The sequence below is a fragment of the Syngnathus floridae genome, chromosome 9 (assembly GCF_059516105.1).
Source record: "Syngnathus floridae isolate MCC-2025c chromosome 9, RoL_Sflo_1.0, whole genome shotgun sequence".
NCBI lineage: Eukaryota > Metazoa > Chordata > Actinopteri > Syngnathiformes > Syngnathidae > Syngnathus > Syngnathus floridae.
Window position 1 is genome coordinate 11,519,286 of NC_142421.1, and position 24,723 is coordinate 11,544,008.

At 45.2% G+C, this 24,723-nt stretch overlaps 1 protein-coding gene across 2 annotated transcripts; it reads right to left on the minus strand.

Moving 5' to 3' along the window:
* Positions 1–1,284: 1,284 nt before the first annotated feature.
* On the minus strand, positions 1,285–24,558 carry sdccag8 (SHH signaling and ciliogenesis regulator sdccag8). 2 transcript variants are annotated; one of them, XM_088385792.1, is made up of 17 exons: positions 24,300–24,544; positions 23,648–23,827; positions 23,087–23,154; positions 22,811–22,882; positions 22,605–22,718; positions 22,389–22,463; positions 22,221–22,285; positions 21,944–22,144; positions 21,595–21,733; positions 21,078–21,230; positions 20,791–20,925; positions 20,306–20,422; positions 19,661–19,803; positions 10,929–11,056; positions 8,986–9,094; positions 7,896–8,027; positions 1,285–1,658 (listed from the first exon to the last, which is right to left on the minus strand). In XM_088385792.1, exons 1-17 carry the CDS (start codon positions 24,364–24,366, stop codon positions 1,550–1,552), a joined length of 2,007 nt encoding a protein of 668 aa, XP_088241918.1. In that variant the 5' UTR covers positions 24,367–24,544; the 3' UTR covers positions 1,285–1,549. The 2 variants fall into 2 exon arrangements, with proteins under 2 accessions (XP_088241918.1, XP_088241919.1); XM_088385793.1 differs by lacking the exon at positions 1,285–1,658 and adding an exon at positions 6,754–7,340 and having other exon boundaries at positions 24,300–24,558.
* Positions 24,559–24,723: the final 165 nt, after the last annotated feature.

The following is a 24,723-nucleotide window of genomic DNA, read 5'->3' on the forward strand; positions in this document are numbered from 1 at the left end:
CTGTGAAAGAGGACAAGTGGAAGTGGAAGAAAAGTGAAGGCAAGTCAGCACTGAAGAAGGCTGGAGAAAGAATCACCAGCGACATTGTAAGTTTGAAAGCACCATGCCGTCGTGATTATCGGCCGATCCCAATTCCGATCCGGCTTGCCTGTTGAAGACTTTACATTTTCTAAACGCGAGTAAGAATGTTCATTTATCTGTATGCGATGGACCGCCGGTGGCCAGTACAGGGTCCAAGTCAGCTGGGGTGGGCTCCAGCTGCAGAGCCACGTTTTGTCACGTCAGTCGTTGGTTGAAGCGGTCGCGTCTTCCAACGTTGCAGCCGGCCGGTCCTTCCGTGTTTGTTTGTCTTCGTCACACGCCACCAAAGCCTTACGCTTTCCCTCCAAAACAATGACGGAAAAGGTTTGATTCATTTCAGTAAAAACGAAAAAAAAAAAAAAAAAAAAACACCATCTTTTGATGCATTTAACGTACGATGCAGTTGAAATAGACAAAATGTATGTCATGCTATTTATTATCATTTGAATGTCACTGTGTTACTATCACTTGAATTTGTTTTCTAATTAATTTATTGGATGTCTTTGTGTTCATTCTGCAGTCAGACTTCTTTTGAAAAAAATAAATGCATCCCTTTTATTCTTTCCACGTCTCATAGACGACATGCACAACGGACATGAAGCCAAAAGGAATCCTTCTTTGTCGAGACACCTACCTGATAGTTCAAAAGCGACTATTTCCTCCGTCCCCCAAGTATTCAAAATCAAATTTAAAACGAAGGAATCTCAATCAAATCTTCAAATGTAGGATTAAACAGAAAACACTCAAATAAGATCAGAAACAGAAATGTTTGTTCGACTTGTGCCCTCTAGTGGTGATTTCTTTCTTCCTCTTTTTTTACACGCGCACAATTTTACCCAAAATGAACCGTTTTAACGTTTGAATTAGAATTCATATTTACAATACAGTCATCAATAAAAAATATATATTTTAACGTGATTCAATCAATTATATTTTAATTCAATTTCCTTTCAATTTGGGGTTACAAAATTAAATATGCGCAAGGGAAATCGAAAGATTTTTTTAAATGTTATGAATTATTTTTTACTGGCATTAAAATACAACACAATAGCTCTTTGTTATTTGTAGCGCTTTCTCAATAGCTTTTGTTGTAAAAATAAAGAACTACATAAGACACTTGCAGCAACTAAAAACCTGGCTGAATATTCTTTTAAAAACCGCAATATAAATCAGTTTCATAAAAAATATCTTGCATCAAAAGAGTCTGATTATAAACAGTTTAATGTTTCTCATTCAGTACTACTAAAAGTTTGAGAAATGTGTTTGAACATGAAAATAAATAATAAATCGATGTTGAAAAGCAGTTTTATTTAAGTTACTATTCTTCTATTCCAGCTTTATTGCAATCCTGCTTAAATGAGGAACAAATGCACATTTCTGAAGTAAAAATTGAAAAAGAGTAACAAATAACTGATATTGCTACTTGAGACGCACTCAGAAATTCAGTTAGTCACACGTACACATCGTGTTAGTTGTTTAGTGGTTGTGTGTGGTTGATCATCATGTGGTTCTGTTTCGCCAGCAGCTCACACACCTGCTGGGCGCTGCTCTGGCAGTGGCGGTCCAACTGTTGAAGCCTACATAAACACACACACACACACACACGCAAACAATTAATTTATTACTGCATTATACAACATTTGTTATTGCAGGGACATTTTGACCAGTGAAAGGACCCCACCTGCTGGACTGTGTGTGTGCGTGCGAGCATGCGTGTGTTGGTGTGACAGCAGTCAAAAATCCAAGCAAGTTTAGCTGGGGGGCACTCAGCAGTAATTTCCCCTGACAGTCTTGATAATGACACCCGCACACACTCAGTGGCACACGTGAGTAGTAGCCCACAGCTAGTGTCGATATAAAATGTTTGTTTGTGGTTGTGTTTATTTACAGGTGGGAGTGCAACATGTCCTCCGGGGGTTAGGGTTAGATTTGTGCTGTTCAAAAGCCTCAAATGTATTTCAAGGTGATCGTCACCACATTAACATGCTGACATGTCAGACAACGTCAGAAAGGAATTGGTTCAAGTGTTGTTGCAAACCCTAATTTGAAACCCTAACCCAGTGGTTCTTAACCTGAGTTCAATCGATAGTTCATGCATTGTGTTGGTTTTGTTCTTTGAACAAGGTGATGTTCATACATGGCTCATTTTGTGCACCAGTAAAACGATAGTTCATGCATTGTGTTGGTTTTGTTCTTTGAACAAGGTGATGTTCATACATGGCTCATTTTGTGCACCAGTAAAAAATTTGAATTTGAAAAAATATATAATTTTTCACTAAAAAGGGGTTCGGTGATGGCGCATATGAAGCTGGTGGGGTTCAGTACTTCGAACAAGGTTAAGAACCACTGCCCTAACCCTAATTGCAAACCCTAATTTGTTACCCATGTTGCAAAAGCTAATTTGAAACCCCAACCCTTGTTGCAAACCCTAATTTAAAACCCTAACCCAAGTTGGAAACCCTAATTTAAAACCCTTATCTGAAGCACTTATCCCCACTTTTGGTTTAGTACTGTTAGATGTCGACCAACAGGCGCTTGCCTTCATCTGTGATCCGTGCGCGCGTGCTGCAGGCGTGTTAACAGCACGTATTAAAATGTTACACTACTGCTGTTGAAACGGCAGCATGTTGTCCTTTATGAGGCGTCCTCGCTGACGTTGCATGCTTGCAAAGGGTGCAGCTTGCGAGGCCTCTGGCCACTTCTGCCGCCGCACTGCTGCAAGCCGAAAAAGCTGCGCGACACCACCCAGACTGCACAAGCCCGCCTGGACCACGAGAGAGGATGAGACACAGCAGTGCTCACTCGAGAAATGCAATGCAGGCAGAAATGGACAAGGACGAAATGGGTCAGCTTGACCCAGCTTCCTGAGTTGATCCAATTTTTAACTCAAATTGAGTTTTTCTTGCACTCGTATGCTAAGATGGGGAGGAAGTGAGGGCGCTGACGACGACAGTCCTTCAAGATATTTGACCAAGTTGGTTTCATGCTAACTCGCTGCAGTTTCCGCAGTAGCCTTTTCCGGCCGCTGACATCCTGTATCTGAGAGTTAGAAGTGAATTTGGCTGGCGGCCGGGGCTCAGGCGGTAGAGCAAATCATTCGGAAACCGGAAGGATGGTCGTTAGAATCCAGCTCTGTCTGAGGCACGTCATTGTGTCTTGGGCAAGACTTTTCACACACCTTGACTACTTGCCAACTTCATTTGCAAATGAAAAGTTTTTGTAAGAAGTGGTGTCCTTCTTGCTTCTGGGCCATGGTAGCACACTGTGTGTGTGTGTGTGTGTGTGTGTGCACGTATGTGTGGCAGGCGCCCAGATGAAGCAGCCTTCGCACCCCAGGGCTCGTAGCGCGCCGGCGGTAGCAGCAAGCCTGTTCCTTCTTCCCGCGGCCTGTCGCGACCATTTGTTCCATTAAGCAATCTCCTGGAGCCTCTGGTGCGCGCATACACGTACACACACACGCACACACACTTGAACAACTGCTTGCACAGCTCATGGCGCACATGGGCCGCCATCCCTCCTCCAGACGCACGCACCATCCTTGTTCACGGAGGCCATATGGCTCAGTCAAGCCTGTGGATCCGCACACACATCTGCGCATATTCTGTATGTTGCGCCACCCATACACTTCGCACACACACGCATAGTGGATGATTGTGTGTGACCTAAGTGTGTGCGTGGTGATAATTGGTGAGGCGGCCGGCGAGCAGCTGTGCGCTGACTAAAGGTTTGCGTGGCTTTCGCTGCCGCAAAGAGGACGGCGAATCAACACCGAGAAGACGCGTGACAGAAGGAGACGAAGAAGAGGAGGAGGAAGATGAAGAGAGGGCCGACGTAAGTGTTGAACCCTTGGAAACAAAAATGGACAAAAGGAAAAGAGATTTCAATTTCAGCTTTGGAAAGATGCGATTGCTCAGGTTTCATATTTGTGTAATATCTTTTGCCTGCTTTGTCCTTTTAGATTATTTTTTAAATCACTCATTAACTAATTACTCATTGTTAGATTATTCAATTATTTTTGAAAGCAATTCAAATGTTGCAACTTCATTTCAAATGTAAAAGCAATGTGTGAGTCATGGAAAATATTTTTATTATTTTAAATTTAATTTATTTCACAGGGACAGTGTGAATCAATGTATATTTCTGTAGATGCATCAAAATTGGCCAAGGGGTAATGAGGCAAGGTGTGTGAATTGTCTTGCCCAAGGACAATACATCATATGGCTCAGACAGAGCTCGGTTTGAACCGCCAACCGTTTTTAAACAAGCCACTCTACTGACTGAGCCACGGCTACCATACAAAATAATATGAACCACCTTTTAATGTTCTACAAATTTTAATTGTTTGTAACATTAAATTTTTTATACTTTAATTTTGTGCAATACTGCTCTTTGCAATGTTTCACACTGCTTAACATTTAGTACTTGTTTTGAAAGAAACAACACTTTTTTAAAATTAAATGCCAATTATCTTTATAAAAATGGTGCAATATTTTGTAACAGCTAGAGAATGCAATTTCTGAAGAAATTGCGTGTGAAGTCGAAGAGGCTGAATAAAAACTTGGGGAATGCTTCAGAATGATCTCAAATAATACTGACAGGAAATGTTATACAATGACTGAAAATGTTGAAGTTCGAACAGTACAAATTGGTACAAATTGGTAAAAAACTAGGAAACTGCAGGTGAATATATAAGTATTTAGAAAGAACAGAAAGCCAGAAAAAACAGTACGTGAGAAAACCAGTAAGCGAGGAAAATTAGCAAGCAAAAAAAAAAAACGCAAGCGAGAAAAAAATGTAGGAGGGAAAAACCGTAGACGGGAACAACCGTAAGCGGGAAAAACCGTAAGTGGGAAAAAACGTAAGCAGGAAAAAACGTAAGCAAGAAAAACTATAAGCGAGAAAAACCGTGAAGGAAAAACTTTAGCAAGAAATAACTTAAGCAAGAAAAACTGAGCGAGAAAAGCAGTGAGTGAGAAAAAGAGTAAGTGAAAAAAAACATTACCGTTTAAAGTTGGAACGGGTTGAATCGGTCCAAAAATTTAGAAATTAGAAGGGTTTAATGAATTTTACAAAATTTTGCGAAGCTTTGCGCCAATGTAAAAGTTGAAAATGTGTAATTTTGGTAAATGGGAGGTTTTGGAATAGGTAGGCACAAGATGAACAGTTTGAAGTTGGAAGGGGTTGAATTGTTCAAAAAATGTAGAAGGGGAAAACTAAATTTAGTAAAATTTTGTGCATGTTTTTAAGGTGAAAATGTGAAATTTTTGAAACATGGCAAGTTTGGGAATGTTGACAACCTTTCCCAATGGGATTTGAATTAGCTGAATGATGTGAATTCCAAACGATTGATGTAAATGTGAAATGTTCAATGTGCCATTAATGGTGAAATTTTGGCTGAAAATTTGTGAATTTTGGGAAAACAGAAAATGTTTGGAATGGGAAAAAATGGACGCACCCCTCATGTGAATACTTGGAATATGTTGAAATTGGAATGAGGTGAATCGGATGAATTATGTGAAAGTAGTTAAGTGTAAAAAAGTGTTCGGAAAAGTTTGAATAATAAAGAACAGGGATAAAAAGTGTGAAGGGCTTATATATCATATCATTTAAATGTAGAACAAAATTTGAAACTCAACTTAAAAAAAAAAAAAAAAAATTGTATCCTACAATTTTAAATCTTCATATGAACTCCCTGGTGACTTCGATAAAATGTTTCAGGTGGAAATTTCCGAGTTTGACGCAAGACATTCCATTAGCTACAGAACGTAACAGCTAATGATGGGCATCAAACAAATATAATTGAGAACATTAACACTATTTATTGAGCAATGTGTTCTAATAATTTGTTCCATGTTGGTTTGTAACCACTCTTGGCCACTCCATTCAACCCCCGCCCCCTTCCTCCTGCTCACGACGTAAACAACACAGAAATAGTCAAATAAATAATGAAGTGTGTGTTAAGAAACCCCTGTGTCGTTTGTCAGCAGGCTTGGCCCGGTAAAAATACATCAAGCTGATTTTCCAAATGTTTTGCTCTTCGCGGCACAGATTGCAGCGAGGGGAGGAAAGAAAAACGGGGGGGGCTGGATGGCAACAAGGCCGCTCACTCGCCTTGTTAGCGGGTTACATCTCGAAAGGCCTCGGGGCGCTGCGATGGAGCACGCTGTTATGCGTTCAAGAGCCCTTGGGGGCGTAACATGCAGTAACATTCAGAGACTCAAGACTGAGACAAGCGCACACACTGCTGTCGTTCGATGTGTCATTGCGGCTGGATTTGCTGCTTCATTCCTGTACCGCAACGGTTGTTGATGGCTAACTGTAAGTGTTCACGTTTTGTACTGAAAAGTGAAATCAAAGCCAACTCAACTTGGACATTGAGTCATTCTTTCTTTCTTTCCACTTTTGGGAGTACAAAAGAGCAGAGTGTCAATTCTGTCCATGAATCTGTGCATCCACCTGTTGCCATTCATACCAAATGATCATTTTGCATTCAACTAAACAGGCTCAGATTTCACACAAAGGTGAGTTATTTTGATTTGGTAATGTGCCTTCACATTTCTCAAAATATGTGCCATGGCAGAACAAACGTTGGCAGACACTGCCTTCGTGTACCCACGTTCAAAATCAAGCCACACCCCAAACTGATTTTTTAAAAATATTGTTGTAACCCTAAAAACCTTTTCAAGCGGTTTTAATTGTCATTTAAAGGCCCACAAGCAGCAAACACTCAACACTAAGCAAATCCATCCACAACAGCAACTAAAAAACAACAGCAAAGCTAAAAGAAAAACTGTGGTCAGGCATGTCCAAAAGCAGAAGAAAAAAAAAGATGTTGACATGCGCGGCAACTCGCAGGAGGATTCATCCACTGAGCGACATGTCAAAGCACAAAACAGAATTTGCTAAATGCCAACGCTGATTATCATCGTTCGGCCGGGGAAGGCGGCGCCAAGTTTGGGCGCCAGCTTCCCGGCCCATCCGCGCTTGGCAGCCGCGCTCAAGCGAACCTCCCGAGGACGCACGCAAGAACGATACCCTCTCACCAAGCGAGATTGTTTTTGCATGCAGCTGCCGCGCGCTTGACTTTTGCTTCTGTTTGTCTGCTTGGCCACAAGTTCACGGGCGGGTGGGAGGAAAATGTGGTGACGTGTGCGTGTGTCTAGGTGAGGTGCTGATGCAGAGCTCCTACAGAGTGGGACGACGACACCCACACACACTCTGGGCCACATGGGCAGAGGCAGGCGACTGGCCAAGCGCCCCTGCGGAGACACACGCACACACGCGCACACAAAGACTCGCGCACTGCAGCCAAAGGCAAATCTGGAAGCACTTTATGCCGTTCCAGAATTGTCTATGAACTCCACCATAGTTTAAGCATCAGCAGCCGTGCCATTTACATGTTTTTTTTTTCTCTGTTTTTGGGGGGGGGGCGCATTGTGCGTGATGTCAGAAAATAACACCTTCTCGTTAGTGAGAAAAAAAGAGAGCATAAATATAATTTTAGCTAGCTTGTAATAGTATTTTTTTTTTTTCGATTAATAAAATTATCTTTATTTTCTTGTAATATTGCAATCTACATCATTACATCTTTTCAAGTAAAAAGTATAATTTTATCCTGGTCATTTGTTATTTATGTTCTCTTAATTACGACTTGGTTTAGTTGTATTTTCCAAGAATGCCACGTTGATTCTCAACAAATTTCAACTTTACTCGTGCGACAAATATTTTCTCTTTTTGCTCTTAAAACGACAACTTTATTCTCCATGACTAGTCTGGTGAAACGAGCTATGTGTTGATTTTGCGTGTGCGCGCACCTGTTCTTCATGGTGTGGTGCACGCGCCCGTGCTGAACACACTGTTTCTCCATGTCGGAGCAGCGTGCTCTCATATTCTTCACTGTGTCCTGAAGGTGGTGATTCACCACAGCCAGCTGCTCCACTTCCCGCCTACAAACAAAAAGAAAAAAAAACATTTTAAATGTTACAAGTCAATAAAAAAGCTCCATTTTACACAAATAAAGATGTAAAAGTACTGCTACTCCTTCAACAACTTTATAATAATAAAAAATCTTTATCCAAAGTACTTTTTTTTTTCCTCTAATAGCATGGCTTGACATGCAAGGTGAAAAGTGTCCCACATGCGTGAGGTACACATGAACCTTGAGGGCACCCGTAGCCCATTTTCTGCTTCAACAGCACAGAGCGGACCTCGTCAGCCCCAGCATGAGTTTGTGTTTATTGTCACTGTGGCGGTCCAGCAGGACTTTAACCGCTACACTTGACTTGGACTCCAGGAGCTCAAACAGCCAGAGGCCCACACACACACATGCGCACGCACGCACACACATGCGCACGCGCGCACACACACACACAACACACACACACACACACACAGTGACGCCACTGTTTTGCGGATCACCTACCGACTGAATGGGCATCTAAGGGGAACGGCGTTTATCATTTTGGAGCCTTCTTCAGTCTGTACGTGCGTGTGTGTGTGTGTGTGTGTGTGTGTGTGTGTGTTGTGGCTGGTGAAGCCAGCGCAGGCTGTCTGTCAGGGCCAGATTGGAGGCCGTCATGTGACTAATGCGCAGCACAGCTCCAACAGCTGACAGAACGCTGGGCCCAGGGTCACTGTCGTACACGTACTCACACATGTATATGCAACACACACACACACACACACACAAACAACAACAGGCAGACACGTACACATGGCAGATGGAGGGGCAGGCAGGCCTGCTGTGACTCCACTTGCATCAGGTTGAACAAGAAAACAGGTCAGGCAGGAAGGGAACATGTAGCATGTAAGCTAGTCACGAAACAAATACAACACTCGAGTCTCCAGTGCGATATAAAAATGTCAACCATACGACTATTCATCAAGACGATTTGTGGCATTGACCTTCTGTTTCCCGTCAGCTCCTCCAACGTGGCTCCCAGCGTGCGACACTCCTCCTTCAGCTTCTTGATGAGGGAATTCTGGGAAGACAGGAGTTTGTCCAACTCGCTCGCTGAGAACACACAAAGCAAACACTTTGCTGCTCTCCACTAAAGAATTTGAAAACAATTTTTAAAAAGTGCCTCCTGGCGCCTGTGTAGAGATGAAATGCACACAAAAGCTGCAGCAAAAGTACATATGTACCGCATTGAACATTGAACGTTAAAATACAACGTTGTCTGGTGCTATGCCCTTTGCCGCCTTGTCCTCTTTCCGAGCAGGCTTTCATCCCGCCTTTGAAATTGCGCGCATACCAGCATATGTTTGCTCTCCTTGGGAAACAAACAAATCCTAACAATGGTGTCGTTTTTGGACGCCGCCGATGACGCCCCCACCTGCTCTCGCATCGGCGCACCATCAGGCACTGGCAACAATCAAATAAAAAGGAGGACAAGGCCACGTCTTTGAAAAGTTGGGCCATTCCTTTTGTTTTTGTCATCGGAATTTCAAACTTTATTCTCACAATTATTTTTTTTTTCTGTTGGAGTTTTTTCAGTTAACGTAAAATTTGGGCCTATGCCTTCCGTAAAATATATTGTCACAATAAAAAAAAAACAGTTTTTTTATTGTCACAATATTTTTCTTTTCATCTTGCAATATTTTAGCATTTTTCAATGACTTTATTCCCATAGTTGTTTATTAGTGTTGAATATGTATTAATACTTCTATTTGACTTCCATCCCAAAAATGTTCCACATGCCAAACATGGCAAGTCTGTAATGATGCTTGCCTAACTTTGACGAGCTTCATCTGGTGGGCGCGCGCGCACACGCACACACGCAGTCTTGGCCATAGTGCGAGAAAGTTGGGATGAAGAATGCTAATTAGGCGAGCGGGCTTTGAATATGTCTGGCCGTGCGTAGGCCAAAAAGAACCCTGGGACACAGAAAGCCCGGCAGAACTGGCACTGGAAACAAACAACAGCCAAAGCCATGGGGGGATGAGGGAGGGGGAGAAATATCTGATGTCATCTCGAGGCAACTCTGTATGCATGCATTTAAAAAAAAATAGGAATATGAAAAAAAAAAGGTGGTGGATGGAAGGAGAGCAAAAAAAAAAAGAAAGCTCATTATGGCGCTAGTCTGTGAGAGTGGCGAGAGGAAGTGATGCGAGTGACTAAAGGATGGCCACCGTGCCCCTCCGCCTCCCCCCTCCCTCGGCGTTTCCTGCTGTGCTCTGATGTCAGCTCTCTTTAGACAACATGTGTGGCACTGCCACATGCCAGGAAAGCAAGCCTTTGTTTACGCCTCCTCTTCCCGCCAAAGCTCTCTCCTTCTCCTCACTCACTCCACTGGCCTCCTTTTTTTCTTTGCAAGTAGCAGCGGGCCTCTGAGTTGCAAAGGAAAAGCGCAGGTAAGGAAAGGAAAGGTGGCGGAAGAAGAGAGGGGGCGAGGAGCCAGATGGTGCCACAGATGTGCGAGCAGCGGTAGCTCCGATGTGCACTTTACAACTCTTAAAATTGGTGGTTTGCCTTGGTACAGTTGGGCTTTTCTTTTTTCATGAATTACACATTTTCCATTCTGAAATTTCAATTCTGTCCATTTGATTCCCTTTGGAAAATCAAATCACAACGACAGCTCTGCATGAACTTGTGACAAATCCAGGACTATTTGTAAAAAGAAAGTCGATGAAGGTAAGGAGGAGGAGGAGAAGGAGCCAGATGGTCTGACGCTGGGACGCAGCGGGCACTCTGACCCGTCCGTCCAGGTCACCTTCCACGCCGCCACATCCACCTCAGAGGCGCCTTGCTGCTGCGACCATCCATTTTCCATGGCGCTTACCCTTGTCACAGGGTCACAGGGAGCGACAGCCTATCCAGGCTCAGTCCTGGTTTTGGAGTCACTGACCTCTCTGCAGGTGCTGCGTCTCCGTTTCCTGCAGCAGCGCCGCCATCTCGCCCTCACGCTGGCGCCAGGCGCGGGCAGCGCACGCCATTTCGTCCTCGTGAGCTCTCGCCGCCGTCTCGCTGGCTTCTCTGGAGGCGCCGATACACAAACACAAGGATGCTCAGTACAAGTGGAATTTACATCATGAGAGTCAAACAGCCACTGGAATGAATCAAATTGCATTAAGTCCTTCCACTGACATCAATCACAATGTCTTTGGAAAACAAAACAAAAGATAATGGAAAAAACTAAAGTAGGAAGTGCAAACTGCAATGTGTGTGCCTTTGAGGGGCGTGGCCAAGTCAGTGACATCGGAGACAGCTTGCAGGGCGGTCAGGGTTAATATCGATAACCAAAACTAAGGCAATAAATCAAAAACAATGAAAACTAAAAGAGAATTTATTCCAACTTCATTTAAAAAAATGGCAAAATAAAACAAAGATTAGATGAAGGCCCCAAAATTAAAGTATTAGAACTGCACTCTCCTTCTTCCTGCTCAACGACAGGGCTGTCACATTTGCATCACAAGCGGGAAATAGCGGGTCGAGCATGTCGCGTGTCCACATAAACGCACGGTGACGCACCATCGCATCACTTTTAATTCCTCCCTCCGACGCAGGTAGGGCCGTCACAAAAAAGGTGCGCGCATCCCAGCCGGCCGGCCGGCCGTCTGTTGGAGACAAACTTTCCAAGTCCAGCAGCGTGCCAACAACAGACGCACACAAAAGGACGGGAGAAACTACAAAGACGGGGAGAGAGCGAGAGCGATGACAAATAAATACAACTCTTCCTGAAGTCCAAAGAGGCGCTAATGAAGAGAGAATTCTCCAGTTCAAGTGAAAACTTTTCTCCCCTGCAGCGCTTGGCCTGCATCTCTAAAGTGACCGCGTCTGTCGGTTCCATCCTGCTTGCCTTCCTGCGTGTTTGTGTGTGTGCGTTCTCCTGCTGTCCTGCTGTCTGGGGTGTGAAAGCGGGTGGCGTTGCCGTGCAGGGGACGCAGGGAGACCAAGTGTGTGTGTGTGTGTGTGTGTGTGTGGGTGAGCGGGACACCCGCTGGGTTTGAACAGCAGCCTGAGCCACCAAAGCGCACACCAGGGCTCAGCGGGAGATGGCGGCCAGGCATTGCCAGCCATTTGGTCCTGCAAGAGGTTCCAGGGGGGCTGCGTCTACTTTTGTGTTTCTGTCCATACGCGCGCCATTGAAGAGCAGCATGAGGAGGAGGACGGGGCGCTCGCACCAAACCTGTTTACCCACCAATTAGCATCAGACGCCACGCCAGAAAGTTGCAGCAGTCGGCAACGGCGGGCCCACAAAAGCAAGCAAGCAAGCTAGCAAACGGAGCGCCGCGGCCGCCTCTTTGTCGCAAAACAACTTCAGAACAACAATCTGACACCTTTATGCGAGTGTGTTCGTGTCAAGACCTGAAAGTGACAAACAATATTCAATGTAGAAGGACCCCGAGAATTCCGGGAAAGAAGGATAGAACTCAACAAACAAGAAGAAGAAAGACATTAGAGAAGACACGGTTATTGCTTCTTCATCACTTCAAATTTGTTCTCGTTTTTTCGAGCCCTCAGCATTCTACACTGAGGAAGAAATATGCCGACAGCACTTTGACAACCGTGACATTTTGTGATTTTAAACATCATCATCCCAAAAGAGAGCACAGCACACAGAAACTCGGCTAGTTTTTAAAGCTTTTATGATGGTGACAGTTGTCTACAATGGATTGTGTTGGACCTCGAGGTCCCGCTGTTCAACAGAAAGTAGCTGGAGGACAAGTAAGGTCACCAACTGGACCGTCTTCATCTGCTTGAGTTCAATTTGATCAGATCCAAGCAGCAGGCCATTAGCATAGAACCATCAAAGGGCCTCCAGTTTGGGGGCTGGACAGGAACCAGTGTGTCAGCTCCATAATGTGGCAAGCCCTGATGCGGGCGGACACACACACACAGACACACACACACACACACACACACACACACACACACACACACACACATATGAACACACGCAGCTCTGGACAAGCGTCAGTTAGCAGTCGGGCCAAAGGCCAAAGCTGGGATGTTTGTGGCTGAGCAGCCAGGTGCAGTGGCTGCTGGGTAAAGAGAGAGCTGGGGGGGGCTTACTGGGCAGAACCGACGTAAGTGGGCACTATTCAAGCTGTCGGCCATTAGACGAGGGGGGGCAGCCCGGCCCGGCCCGACCCAGAGTTTGCAGCGCCCCGCGGTGCCGGCGACGTCCGGCGCCAGCAGCGCCAAATGCTGCTTTATTAGAGGAGCGGCACAAATTGGAGTCAGATGGTGGACTTGGAGGAGACACTGATGTTTGTACAAAGAGCGACAAGCACAATGACGCTTTTCGAATATATCACACAAAGTCACACTAACATGCAGCAAGTTTGTGCGAGGAGACCAGCAGTCACACTGATGCCATTGTTTGTCAAAGCGACATTGGCTCAATCCCACTCCAAAGAACAAAATGTGTCACTCATTCTGGATAATTGTGTTGGCAATTTTATGATTTCTCATCTTATTTCACAACATACATACATTATTTGAAGTGCTAAAAATGTGTAACAATGTGTAATATATGCAACCTGGAAAAATATATAATGACGTAAAAACAAATATGATGGATACATACTATGTTATGGTATCATCAAGTATCGGTCCTCAGTATCAGCGGGTACTATAATGTAGGTACTTCAGTCACTGTACATGTTGCTATGCGTCACTGTTTGGCTAGCACCATGTAATTGTTTAAGTAAAATTAGTATTCTCCAAAAGATAGTTTTGCATCCTGTACTCTACTAGCTGTTGCCTATTTCTGGTTTTCCATCCACTTGTTCAATTCGTTGCAGGTGGACTTATTCCACCAGACGCAGCAGCTAAATATGACGACTGACAGGCATAGCGTCAACATTAATATGCAAACTTTGCCTGCGAGTGTGTGCGGAGGGCTCTCTCTGCCAAGCCCTTGAAAAGAACACGACAGAGAGGGAAAAAGAGCGTCAAATGAAAATGACATATTGAACATCATTTATTGACGCCACGTGTAACAAATGGCTTTGTGTTTGGTTTTTTAGCACGCCTCCGGGTCACGCCGACATGACACACAGAGGCGGCCTGATGTAGCCCGCAAACCCTCTTCATCTGTCTCTCTCGCTTTCTCTGCATCGCTCTATCTTCCATCCCATCCCCTCATGCCTCCTCCCCCTCCCACTCTCTTTTTTCCTGTAACTAAACTGGCTGTGTCTCTCTCCATCTGCTGGTTCTTCCTTCAGCGGCCATGCACCTGTTCACACCTCCTCTCCTGTTGGCCACCTCCTCCCTTTATCTCTCCATCCATCCCTCCCTCCTTCACTCGCCGCAGCGCTGCCAGCCTCGTTCCCTGGCGCGGCTTGGCGCTCTGTCATTCAATCCATCTGTCGGCGAGTCAACTTTGTTTACAGGCGGCGGCCCGAGCCTCTTTTCTTATCAAGGAGATGCCCCCCCCCCCCCCTCCCCAATCGCCAACCCTTTTCCCGGCGAGACACGTCGGAATACCGTTAGAGCTCTGGTCCGAGCCTGCAAGTACGTTTAAGACATCTCAAAAGCTACTCTTTGACAAAATTGTCCTCTGAGGGGAATCCTACAGTTGACCAGGATGTTTTCTACATCACACTCGAGCCTATATCGGCTTACTTTGGTCATGTAGGGTCCACTGGACCCGAGCACATATAACCAACCATTCACACTCACATGAGCAAGTGTGGACAATTGACAGAAAGTTGTGTGAGGCTTCGTGCGCAGCGCTGCGGGATGGCACAGGCGAAGCGCGGAGGTGGACGGATGGTGGATAGAAGGCGGAGGGGCCGGTTCACTCGCTTGTGGGTGGCGCGACAGAAGTGCGCCTATGTAGGCCAGTGTCCCGGGGCACACTTGGCTGCTCGGAGAACAGTTGTCGCCGACAGATTTGCCTCCATCTCGCCCGAGGTCTCCCAGTCAGGGATCTGTCGATTGCGTCTATTTTTGCAAAGGACGAACAGATTACGGCACTGTTTGATAATCACGGAAGGCTGCGCGAGGAGCGCTCTTCTACTACTGTGTCAATTAACGTCACATACAGTAGAAACTATCCTAGGTGTGTATGAAGTATGCTATTTAAATGAATAAATCAATAATAATATTTAACTCTGCTCTGAGCTCGATAAAATCCTCCTGAAATCCGAACTGGTTTCAGTGTAAAGGAAGTGGCAAGTGCAAAGTTTAATTTCTCCTCAGCTATGTCAAGTACTTCAATAATGCGTTTTGTTTTTACAAACGGGCCGGGGTGTGGCGGTGTTGTTCTCTTTGCTGACCTGTTTTGTGAAGCACTCAGTCGTGTCTATTTAACTATGAAAGCTGCTCGATGAAAAAGAAAAAAATGTTTTTGATTGACTGATGTAATTTTACAGGCACCAATGGCCCCCGACGAGGGTAAAGATTTTGAAGATATTACAGATGGGATCCAGAACATTCAGCTGGATGGGGGTGACCAACCAGTCCAAAGCAAAGAACCACCACCATTTAAAAGATGACTAAAATTACCCAAATATTTTCAGAAACATTATTTTAAAGATAAAAATATTGGAGGGATAGATTTAAAAGCATAAGCGGAACAATTAATACCGACTACTAATTGAGTCAATACAGTCAACTTGTGCTTCTAAAAGCGTGACAAAGAAAAAAAATAAATCAAGAGTAGCAGACAATAAGACTGAAGATAGGAAGCGCGAGGTGCGGACACGAGGGCACCCTGGCAGCGAGGAGGCGAGAGCAGTGCCGCGAGGCGTCATCACAAGGCCGACGGGCCCACCACTGTCAACATCAGAGCGCATACGCCTTCTCGCTAACACACACACACGCGCACACACACATGCAGGGCTGGCCGAGAGCCCTCCCAGCTGCCCTATCCGTAACTGTCTGATTAGTTGTGCTAAGCAGCCCCTCCCCTGCCAACCACGGTGCCATCTGCTCCCCAACAACATGGCTGCCGACCAGACGCGCACGCGCGCAGCGGGGCCTTCTACCTGGCACGGCTCGGCCGCCGTCACACAGAGACCTACGCATCAAACTCCGCAGACACAGGTGTCGCCCTGAGGTATCAACACTTAACATTCACACAAAGGAAAGATGCACACATTGCTGCACTGCACTCCAGCTCACCTTCTGGAGATGAGGCACTCAGAGGCCACATACTTGCATCCAACACACTCATAAAAAACAACAAACCAAAAATTGGGCCAACTTTGAGTGCTTTCCCTACCTTGACACTAAAGTCAGCAAAGGCCCGATCTTGGGCGTGTCATTTTTTTTCCGCACTCGCCTTTCCGATTAAAATCAGCAAAGTCTCATTAGTCCAATGTTCACACTAACATTACAAAAATCTGAGCGTGTGCTTACAGGTAAGAACGCCAAAGCCACGGTCCAGTGTGTGTTTGCGCCGCCGGCGCCACTGTAGCCCTATTATGCCGGGCTGTGATTGGACAAGAGCCCCCCGCCGAGTTTGCTTTGCAGCAGTTTTGTCGAATGCTGAATTTGGCCGGGGCCTGCTCGGAGCCAGCCTCTGGCGGGACGCGGCATCTGCTGCCTTCACCTTCCTCATTTACACTTCTCCGCCCTCTCACGCTCACCCGTGCCGCTCTCTCGTCTCCGCCTACGCAGACCTCGCCGCTGTCGTGCTGCGACAGATGAGGCGGAGGAGCGCGTAGAGAGAGAGCAGCAGCAGCGTGACATGTTTAATGGAGTTTGGGGAAAGTCTCGCCGTCTCGCCGTGCGCTCAAGGTCGAAGAAAAACACAGCAAGCAGCTCAGTGTCGCCATCTTGTTTGTGATTCTTTCTCAATAAACAATGCGACAATAAATGCACATGGAAGGGGCAAAACAATCACCTTAAATAGAAAAAGGAAGCGCATTTTTGACAAAGCAAAAAACTACAATTGCGTCTCTAAATTTTACATCATAATAAAAAATAGTGGAAAATAATGTACAGGAAGTATCTGTCCATATTGTATTGTCTGTGTGCCTTTTAGAGGCGGGGCCTGGTGGGGTCGCTTGTGACCTCGCTGAGTCTCTGTGTGAGCTGTGGGGGGCTTCTGCACAAAATGTTTTTTGGTGGGATCAGATTAAGCGATTTTATTTTTCTGTTACTTGTGTAAGGAATGTACTTTAAGGTACAGCGTGGAGAGATGTAGAAATCTGAGACTCACTAGACAAACATATGAAGGTGCGAGAAAATAGCAGACTTGATTGAAGCAAATTTACAAGTTTAACTAACTCATTTTAAAAGGCAGAAGCGTAAATATCTAACTCGATTTTGTTTTAATTCCCCAGTCAATCTTTTTTTGTATTTTGCCTTGATACATAGTGTACCCTTCCGGTTTCTACTGTTTTCACTGGACTGGAACACACTTGAGACTTTAATGAAACTTTTTTTTTTTTTTTTTACTCTTTCCCTGACTGGCTTTTCAAATCTTCTGCAAAAAGTTGAATTTGTTGGACAAAGTGTCTAACGAGTAAACTTGCTGTTTCCCAAGCAAACATGCTCATGACTATGTATTCCTGATTTCACAGAGATGATGGACTTTTTATAGTGGGAGGCCTTGCAGACATTGTCCCAAAAACCCAAGCATGGGGTGTACTCTACCATCACATGCGTGCCTGGCTTGAGATGACCACTAAGGCCGATTTTTCATTCTGGTTGCCTTTGGGAGCGACAAAAGGAAGAAAGAAGAGGAGGAGGAACGAGAGAGAGCGAGAGCAAGAGCGAGAGAGAGAGAGGCAAGGAAAGGAGCAAACAATCAATCCAAACTTGGTAAAGCCCTCTGCTGGGCTGGGGCCGGCGAGTGTGTGTGGATGTGAACAGAGTGACGGGGATTAGGACAGATCCTGGGCTGTCCAACTCACAGCTGGCTGATGATCCAATCCTGGAGCGCACCAGCTGCCAGGGGACCCACCATTGCGTGCGTGTGTGTGTACGTGCGTATAGACACGTGCTACCACGAGTGATGTGAATTTTGCCGACAGACCAAAACAAACACACACTTTTTGTACGCATTAATCGGCGGGAATCAAACAAGCTCTGAATCTGCTGTGATCACTTGCGCCTCAAGGCAGACAGAATAAAAGCGGAGAGGCAATGAAAGAGCTCCTTTCCCCTCTATCAAGGGGGTCAAACGGGAGCCAAGCGGACAAAAAAGCCAAGGGCCGCATCCGCTGAACGAGCCTCGAGCAGAGCAGCGTGACCTCTGATGGCCTGCGGATGGACACAAACTTTTCTTCATTGCTCTAGTATTGAAATGAAGGAATATTTTTGCCATATTCCAATAAATTGAAAAGCACCTGTATGTCTCGGGTGAAAAGTTTCTGATATTGTAAACATTAACGAGCCAGAGCAATAAATCCCGAGTGCCTTTCAATGCTAATGAGCAAAATTGATTTCCAATGGCTGCTGTCTCCTCGGCTGCGCCAGCACCTGTCCAACATCACAGCGCACATCTGCGGTGCCATAAAACTATATCACACAGTGACGTGAGCATTTGCGCCAATAGTTACTCTGGTCCAGCTCAATGTCTGTGTCACCGTGCACAGAACCGCTTACCAAACACACATACACACACACACACATACACACACACACGAGAGCTCGCCATGCAACCAGTGTGAGTGTTAGCGTTGGCCAGCTGACAGACAAACACACTTAAACACAGATCAGAGTGAACGAACACACACACACACACGCACGCACGCACACACAAGGCAGCACTGTCACATCTGTGCCCATCTCAAACATCTCGGTGGCGGGGTGACAGGGTTGACAACGCGCCCCCAGCGGCTGGCACGGGTCGGGGCGGACGACACCGGTGGCGGCGGGTCGTCGGGCAACAGATGACAGGAGGGGGACAAGATGGATGAAATAGAAACACAGGCTCCATCTAATTTCCGGATGCCTCCAGCACTAAAAACTGACATCATGAAACATGGTATGAAACTACTCCTAAAAAAAGCAGTATTGGGTTTTCAAATTACATTTCAGGATAAACTACGCTGTAGCCTTACAAGCGAACTTAATTTGACAACAAGCTGACAACTAGTGCTGTCTTTTTATTTAGCATTTATTCAGAAGTCAAGAAAAACAAAACACCGAAGAGAAAATAAAACACTGAATTTTTTTCAAATATGCCACCTCTGTTTCAATTTGAGCTAAGAAAAAAATAGATGAGAAAGAGCAGTGGATCCAAGTAAGAGGAGGAAGGAGGGTGGAGCCTGGAGAGAGAGCCACTGAGGCCACGCTGTCCTGCATGTGCATGGTTGCGCGTGTGTGTGTGCATGCGTGTGTGTGTGTATGTGTGTGTGCGTGCGCGCGCCAGGGACAAGTGGAAAGGCTCAAGTAGCAGTTTGGCGCTGCTGGCGCCGGCAAGTGAGCGAGCCAGTGTGTGTGTGTGTTATGTTGTGGCATGCCTAACAGGATTAGAGGTGACCTGGTGGGGTCCAGTTGGTCCCGAGACCACAGCGCAGCGGCTGCCCACGCGCACGCGCTTCCGTTTAATAGGATTAGCTGCTACCTGGTGCCGCTACAGTTGGTGCGCGGGGTCCGAAGCGGACCGAGGCCGAGGCAGAGGGTGACGCCGCGAGCGCGTTGCTGGCATGCGGAACGGGATTAGGCGCTCACCTGGTGAGGTGCAGTTGGCGCTGGGCGCTCGCCAGCTGTTCGGCCAGGCTCAGGGCTTCGGCCTGCCATTGGCCACCGTCCCTTTGGACAGCCTCCAGACGCTGCCGGCAGCCAACCAGCTCAGAGCTCAGCTTTTCCACTTCCTGTCCCGTGGAGAGACATGTTGAAAACAAGCGCGCTCACACAGCGCCGCGTTCAAACACAACTCGTGTGACCTCGTGTCAAACGGGTTAGGCTTTATTCTTGCCTATTCGCAACTCTGTAAATAAATGTCAACTCAGTAAATCAGAATATGAGTTTATTTTAATACAGTAGTTACCTGTGTCGATTCCTATAGCTGCTCCCTAACCCTCTACCAAAATAATAACATATTTTCATTTCATTGGCCAAAAATGTGACATCCTTTAATAAATGATTTGTTAGAGGGTTGACGTAACTATCTACTATTTACATATGTACAACTGTATGGATGAAATGCAAACTAAATCATTTTTATAAAATTTTAGCAAATAATTTTGGGGGGCATATAATGTGTGTATGGTTCATGGATGTACTTATTTTCAAGTTTTCCTTGTGAAATTGATTAAGTTTTCTCATGTTTTTCAAATTGATTACCATGCTTCTGTATATGACAATGTAACCAACCTGTGTGGATTTCTCCAGCTGCCTGCTGCTCTTGGACTTAAGGTCCTGCAGTTCTCGCTCAGCCTCCTCTTTCTTGAGTTGCGCATTGCTGAGTTGATACTGGAGCTCCGCGCAGACCTGAAGCCCACACAAGAGACGATTAATATTCACTTTAATTTCATGAAAATGTGTTCCCTTATTCCTGAATATACATTATAGTTGTGTGCTACTATTAGTAAGGTCATTTATCAAGACAAATAGCTCAAACTCGCACAATACTACATTTGAAGTGGTTGAAATATATTTTGGAGGTTTAAGGTTTGACAGAATACGGAGAAGACCATAGCTAGAGTTTTGCTGTCCCCCAGTGGAATGAAGGAGGATTACAATACACGCCTTTTTGGTACCAAAAAAAAAAAAGTTGTGAATTGGATTGAGTTTGTGGTCATCTTGCATTACAATATTGTGACGAGAGAACATATGCTTATGTGAATCAAAGTGCATACGTTGCTGTTCTCTTGCCCCACACTGGCGAGTTGTCGCTGCGCATCTTCCAGCTGATTGGTCAGCGAGCGCTTGTCGCCGTGGAGTCTGTCGAGGTGCCCCTCCAGTTCGGCGGAACGTTGGGACAGCCAGGCCACCTGATGCACCGTGCGCGGACACACCACAAACTCAGTCAGTAAAAGGGATGGTAGCAAATTAGAAAGTGCAGGCTTATTTGTGTTGGATGTCACCAAATTGTGCAGCTCCACCAAAGTTTGTGATAATGCTCAGTAAGATAAGTTGCATTTACGGTATTTGCCAGCTCTTCCTTCTGCCTACGGCTCTCGCTGCGTCCTTCCTCTCTGGCCTCGGCCAGTCTGTCCTTCAGGGCTTGCGCGTCATGTTCTCGCTGTGTCGTCTGCCGGGCGAGTTCCCTGGACAGCTGCTGGCACTGTACCTCTACCTACAGACGACAGTCGATTGAGTTGATGGCTCATTGTAAATCCAATTGAGTACATTTACTTGATTTTCACTTCAAATTTTTGTCTATGTTCTTCTTGTTTTATTGGGATGAACTAAATAATGGTAAAAACTATTATATGGTAGCTGATGGAGGTTAATGCTCGCAAAAAATGATGTTTCAAGATTGAAAATTTTCCACACAAATTCCAAAAGATTCGTTTTTTTAAGTTCAAACATGCCAACAGATGGTGTCATAACCATGGCTAATCTGTAAACCATTTGTTGTAAAATGAGTTAGAAATTATGTGTGTTGTCTCATTTGTGGTTTCATGATGGATAGCTGTAGTCAATTGCAATAATCCAACCTCAGCTCTGTGCAGGTGGGCCTCCTCGGCCATCTCAACGGCGCCTTTGACTTGCAAACAAGCCGACCACTCCCGGTGCTGCATCTCCTGCTGAGCGGACCGTGCCACACTCAGAGCCGTCAGTAGCTCGTCACGCTCCCTGCGAGTGAACAGGCCCCAAAATGTTTTCAAACAGACATAATATACATACACCGACACCGAAGCTCCCATTTATCACAGGAAGCCACTCATAATCTAGAATAGCAATATATGCAGGTTAATTTTCTTATTTAAAGTTTTACCCCTCCCATATGTTTTATAGACATGTTTTGAAAATAAAAATACACCACACTGTGTTGTGTCTACTCACTTGGTGAGTCGGTCAACAATCTGGACGTGCACGTTGTCGGGCGTGCAAGCCAATAGCGCCTCCTTCTGCGTGCACTGCAGACACAAGCCGGCCACGCGCGGCGCGCCGCCGGCCCGCAGCGCTGCCGCCACCTCCTGCTCGCTACGTCTCAGACGGCCCGTCAGCTCCCGGCACTCATTCTGACTGAGCGACAGATCCTTCCTGGAGGGTGAAAGAGTCATAGGAAGGTAAAGGGAAGGCGGAAGATTTAAGCGGTGATAAAAAGTCCGAGACCAACCTGAGGGAGAGGACCTGAGCCTCCAGTCTTTCAATCTGGGCCTGATGCATCGACTTCAATTGCTCCTGACGTGCACACACACAACATTGAGTGCGCGTAGTGCAAAAAAAATATTTTGCGTTTATTGACTCAACTGTAGAGACAAACAATTATCATGACAGGACAAACCAGCTCATGCTTCCATGCTGTGTAGCTTTCCCCATGCTTGGCCACGTAACTGTCGCCTGCCATAGTTTCATTCACCTAGAAACACAAAACAACATATAAAAGTACGTGATATGCATCACAGCAAAATGGGCATTTTTTACATGACATTAATTAGAATGAGTCACGTTCATTTGTGTTTTGATTGCAACATACAATTTATGAAAGTTATTTTTTTACCGTGTGATGGTCCTTGGGAGACGCATCCGCATGTGTGGCTTTGAGCTCGGCACGCAGTTTCTCGTTCTCCACCACCACCACTCGGATGCGCTGTTTGAGCCCCTGCTGCTCCTCCTGTCTCACACACACACACACACACACACACGTGCACACTTTTACTCATCAAGTCAAACCAGCTGAATCCACAACGGGATCTTCACACAAACCTTGCAGAGTTGGACCTCAGCCTCCAGGTGCTGAATGTAGTCTGGGGGGTTGTGAGTCACCGGGACCAAGTCCTGAAAATGGATTAGGGCATTTATGTATATATGCTACTAATATATTATTTTATATTATTTTTAACAATGTATGTACATGCAGTATATAACAGAGATGTCACTATCATTTTTTAATCAATTATCTTTTTGAAACAATAATTGAGTAACTAAGTGGACTTGCACCATCAAAAAGATAACGAGACAGATCCGGTGTTAAATGTTTACCTTTGGAGGTGAGAGAGGAGCAAGCATCTCTCTGCCCTGCTTTAACAGGAGACTCTTCAGTTGATTGACTGTACACACAGGCACACAAAAACTTACACATGCCTTGAACTTTCCATTTCATATCATATTACCACCTTGTGGAATTTTAAATGTGCAGGTAGTAGAAGCTTTATGATTGCCATAACATTGATGCTAATTACTGTTATCTTTGGCGGTTCACATAATATGTTTAAATGAATATTTAATTACCGTAACATCTATGGTCATTTCCATTAGCCTGTCTATGGTGTCTGGCTTTAGAAGTTAGTATTACTAATGAAACATTTGTTAAAAAAAAATATATATATACATACTAACACTAATAACTTAAAAAGGTTAAGTGTCAGTTTTACAGTAAACTTCAACGTTTTTGTGCTGAGGCTAAAACCATTAAATATTGCTTTGGCGCCATCTTGAGGCATCTTTGTGTCACGGAAATGTGAAGTGATAAACTTCATATTGTCAGGCCATAGTCTTATATAATTACAAAAGTGTGCTTTGTCACCATTATACATTTGTCACCTGCTTCGCTCTGTTTCTTGTGGTTCCACCGAGGCCAGTTTTTCTCCATTGTCGAGGCCAGGGTGCCACCGCTGCGACTGTCCCCATCCTCACATCTGACAGGATCTTCCTCCTCATTGTCATCGTGGTGGAGATGTTCCAGAGCGTCGCTGAGCTGCTGTAGGCTTTGGTTGGGTGGCTCTGGTAAACACAAGTTTATTAGTATTATGATCCATCCTTACATTTTCCATAGTGCTTGTCTTTGAGAATGGCTTTACTGCAAACTACTATGATAAACATATTTATACAATCAAGAAAGCATTATCATTATTGTAATGAAGGTTGAATATTGGTACTTGAGTGTACTGCGTCCTATTTAAAATGTGATGTAGGTGTGCCTAATGTTATGTGACTCGTGACCAGTGTATTCTTTAATCCAGGGGGTCTTAAAAGGTAACAGGTGGCTTTAACTTTTAACTGAGACTGAATATGAGTCTCTTATATTATTGACGTTTTAATTAGACTCCACTAAAAGGGCGAGTGGGGAGCACAGTAATAGCAAACTTCTCATTCAGTTCTAAGTAAATTTAAAGATGTTGACTGTCTTAGACGCGTAGCTTAAGCGAAGGCTACCGAGCCACGCGAGCGAAAACACAAAACAACGTCCACTCACGTCTCAATTGTTTCTGGTAAACATTCAGATGCTCCGCTTCCTCCTCGTCCGATTCGAAAGGTTTCATTATAGCACTTAAATGACGCTCAGGGAGTAAATGCTGCGATTAGCCATGCTTGCCACTAGCAACCCGTAAGAAACGCGTAGCAACCGTCAAGTTGGGGTGCTTGTTGTGGTGACTCCACCGTACCGGAGAGGCGGTGTTAATTAAGTCGGTGTCACCGCCCGGGCCTAGCATAATTCAAAACCAGACTTGTGAACAAAACGAGTCAACCCCTCAATGGAACGGCTTTAAGCGAAGGCTGGGAGTTGTAGTCAATAATCATAGTGCAAAAACCAGAACGTAGAGCGCGAGTGAGGGTCACATGTATCGATGTTCATTTAAGTTGTTTTTTTTTAACTCTAAATTATCAATTTTATTTAA

Excerpts from the sequence above, each read along its gene's own strand:
- sdccag8 (XM_088385792.1), bottom strand. The coding sequence starts at position 24,366 with ATGAAACCTTTCGAATCGGACGAGGAGGAAGCGGAGCATCTGAATGTT. Across the intron at positions 23,155-23,647 it reads CAAGAAACAGAGCGAAGCAG|TCAATCAACTGAAGAGTCTC; the intron begins GTGACAAATGTA and ends CTGTGTGTACAG. Across the intron at positions 20,423-20,790 it reads TGGGGCAAGAGAACAGCAAC|GTCTGCGCGGAGCTCCAGTA; the intron begins GTATGCACTTTG and ends TGTGGGCTTCAG.